Consider the following 2,490-nt stretch of genomic DNA (forward strand, 5'->3'; position numbering starts at 1 on the left):
TTTTAAGATTATTAAAAATTGTCTAAATTGCGTTAGACTAAATGTGTATCTGGTCTCTTCTAACTACAATAAGCATATTCATCAAAGACAACAACAGTTTTGATATAGTAAGCGTATCGGTTCATATTTGATAACATAACTGTTGAGTATATCCTAATGTTATATATTTTTAGTAACAGATACTTTTTTTTGTCTTTGGTTCCTTTGTCTTTCACGTAACTTTAGTGTATATGCTAATGTTATATATTATTAATAACAGTGATTGTTAGCAAAATAATTTTTTCACGATATTACCAAACTGTTATATATTATTTTACACGTTTTTTGTAGTTGTCATCCTCATATGGATTTTTTATTGTGTTAGTGAATGAGTAAGTTTTGGTCATTGAAATTGAAATGTCGAGTTTTTAACATAGTGTAGTTTACATTATATAACATAAATTTGTTTATTTCAATGTACATGATGAATACGTTTTCAAAACTTAATATATGGCTCAACGATTATTTTAGAACACAGTTGTTATACCATAGATGAATCTACATAAAATTCCGGATTTGGTTAAGACAAATAAATTAGTTATTTCAGGTTTAGCTAATGGATGTCAGATAGAATAATTTCGGTTCTATACCAAACATATAGTATAATTTTGCCTATTTATAATGAGTAATGGCATTACATGTAATTGATCTAGGCAAGGGAGGGCTTTTAATGTAAGGTTGTGAGAAGAGTCCTAGTGATGACACCTAAGTAATAGCATTTTGGTTAATCACACATGAGGGTAAGGTTATTTAATAAGAGTGCTCCTCAAATAATATAAAAGGGATATTCATATATAACAGTTTTCTCAAACATCCCAAACAAAAAAGAGTGTTCTCAATATGGTATCAACTAAAAAACTTTTTTGAAACATATTGAGGCTCCGATTGGTAAGACTTTTGTTTTAGGTTGTGGCTTTAGAATTTTGGCTGTAGAGATTTTAACTTTAAAAGTTGTGCTTGTTACTTTGAATATTTTTAAAAGCTTAATTGGCATCATAAACTTTAAAAGCTGGGACTTATATAAAAAAAATATTAGTATTATGTCCAAAAGCTGGTAAAAGTATGTAACATATAAATTATGAAAATAAATATATGAGATGGATATTAAAATGAAAAAAAAACTCTGTATACGTATTTTTTTATTGGTTAATAACAAAAACTAATAAAACTATCTAGATTTATTTTGATTTTTATTGGATTTTATTTTAATTTTGTTAAATGTTTTACTATGTTCAATTGTTTAACTTGTTAAAAAATAAAACCTTAAACATAAAGAAATAGAAAAAGGATTCTCAAAGCCAACAAAAGTCTCGTTTAGAGGCTTTAGAATAAACAAACATGTCAAAGAATAAAATTGAAACAGTCTACAGTTGAAAGCTTTAGAAGGCTTTGAGAAAAACACGGAAAGCCAAAGTCCCAGTGGCTTAAAATTAACTTTAAGGACTGTGAGATATGTAAAAGTCCCAACAGCCTTCAAGCCAATCGGTGCCTGAGACTTTTTCGATCTATCTATGACTTAGGAGGAAGCAGGAACAAATTTTCCCACAAATCCAAAACCAACAACGAAGAAGGCCGTTGACTGCAATAGAAGGTACACATAGAGATAGAGTGTGTTCTTCCCATAAATTATGTCGTAGCACCCACAGAACAACAAGTACACTCCAAGCAATAGCTCCAGCAAGTGCACCCTGCAACAAATAATAACATCAGGTTTAAGCCCAAACTCGATTAAGTCTCAAACCAAATCCAACATAAAACCTCTACTCCTACCTATCTCTGAATCTAACATGATGTTCATTAGCTACTTGCCCAATCAGCTTGGTCTTGAGGGCATCACCTAATTTCTCTGTCATAACCCATTCTTGTACTCTTCCTGTTTCAAACAAGCCCATTACCAGAGCCTTTGTTCTAAGCATGGACATTGCATTCTCAAACAGAACCCAGAGCACCAACAGGTAGACTGATCTTGGTTTACCGATTGCGATAAAGAGAGTGATCAAAGCAGGGAGATAAAATGCAGCCCATTTCGGAACTGTGATCTCTGGGAACAGAACAATTGCTGGCAAGATAACACAGTAGAAGCAGAAAGTAAGGATGTGAGCCACGACTTTGCGCATAAAGAAGAAGCTGTACAACATATACAACTTCTTCCACAGAGAAACATTCTCGCTTTTTATTGTTGGTCCAGCCATTTTCCTGAATAGATTGGCAGGGCAACAAGTCCATCTATGCTGCTGGCTACGGAGGGCGTTGAAGGAACAAGGTAACTCACTTTTTACCTACAGATATCACACTCAAAAGATCAAACAAACCACATAAAAACCAAGAAAAGAGGAATATTTTATAACCTTGAGATCATCTATATATAGTAGTTTCCAGCCTCTGAGTGTGGATCTTACAGCTATGTGATATCTTGTGAATTTACATGTTTTTAACTTCTTATTCTTGCAT

The 2,490-nt window shown here is 32.5% G+C and overlaps 1 protein-coding gene across 1 annotated transcript; it reads right to left on the reverse strand.

The window, feature by feature from the left end:
* Positions 1-1,555: 1,555 nt before the first annotated feature.
* Positions 1,556-2,440, reverse strand: LOC106321378 (probable mannan synthase 7; the record flags this gene model as incomplete). The annotated part of the gene is made up of 4 exons (XM_013759658.1): positions 1,556-1,618; positions 1,698-1,727; positions 1,827-2,318; positions 2,388-2,440. Coding segments are annotated over 4 exons (638 nt in total), but the record flags the coding sequence as incomplete, so codon positions are not given.
* Between the last annotated feature and the right edge of the window lie 50 nt (positions 2,441-2,490).

Source organism: Brassica oleracea, unplaced genomic scaffold (genome assembly GCF_000695525.1).
Source record: "Brassica oleracea var. oleracea cultivar TO1000 unplaced genomic scaffold, BOL UnpScaffold01509, whole genome shotgun sequence".
NCBI classification, from domain to species: Eukaryota; Viridiplantae; Streptophyta; class Magnoliopsida; order Brassicales; family Brassicaceae; genus Brassica; species Brassica oleracea.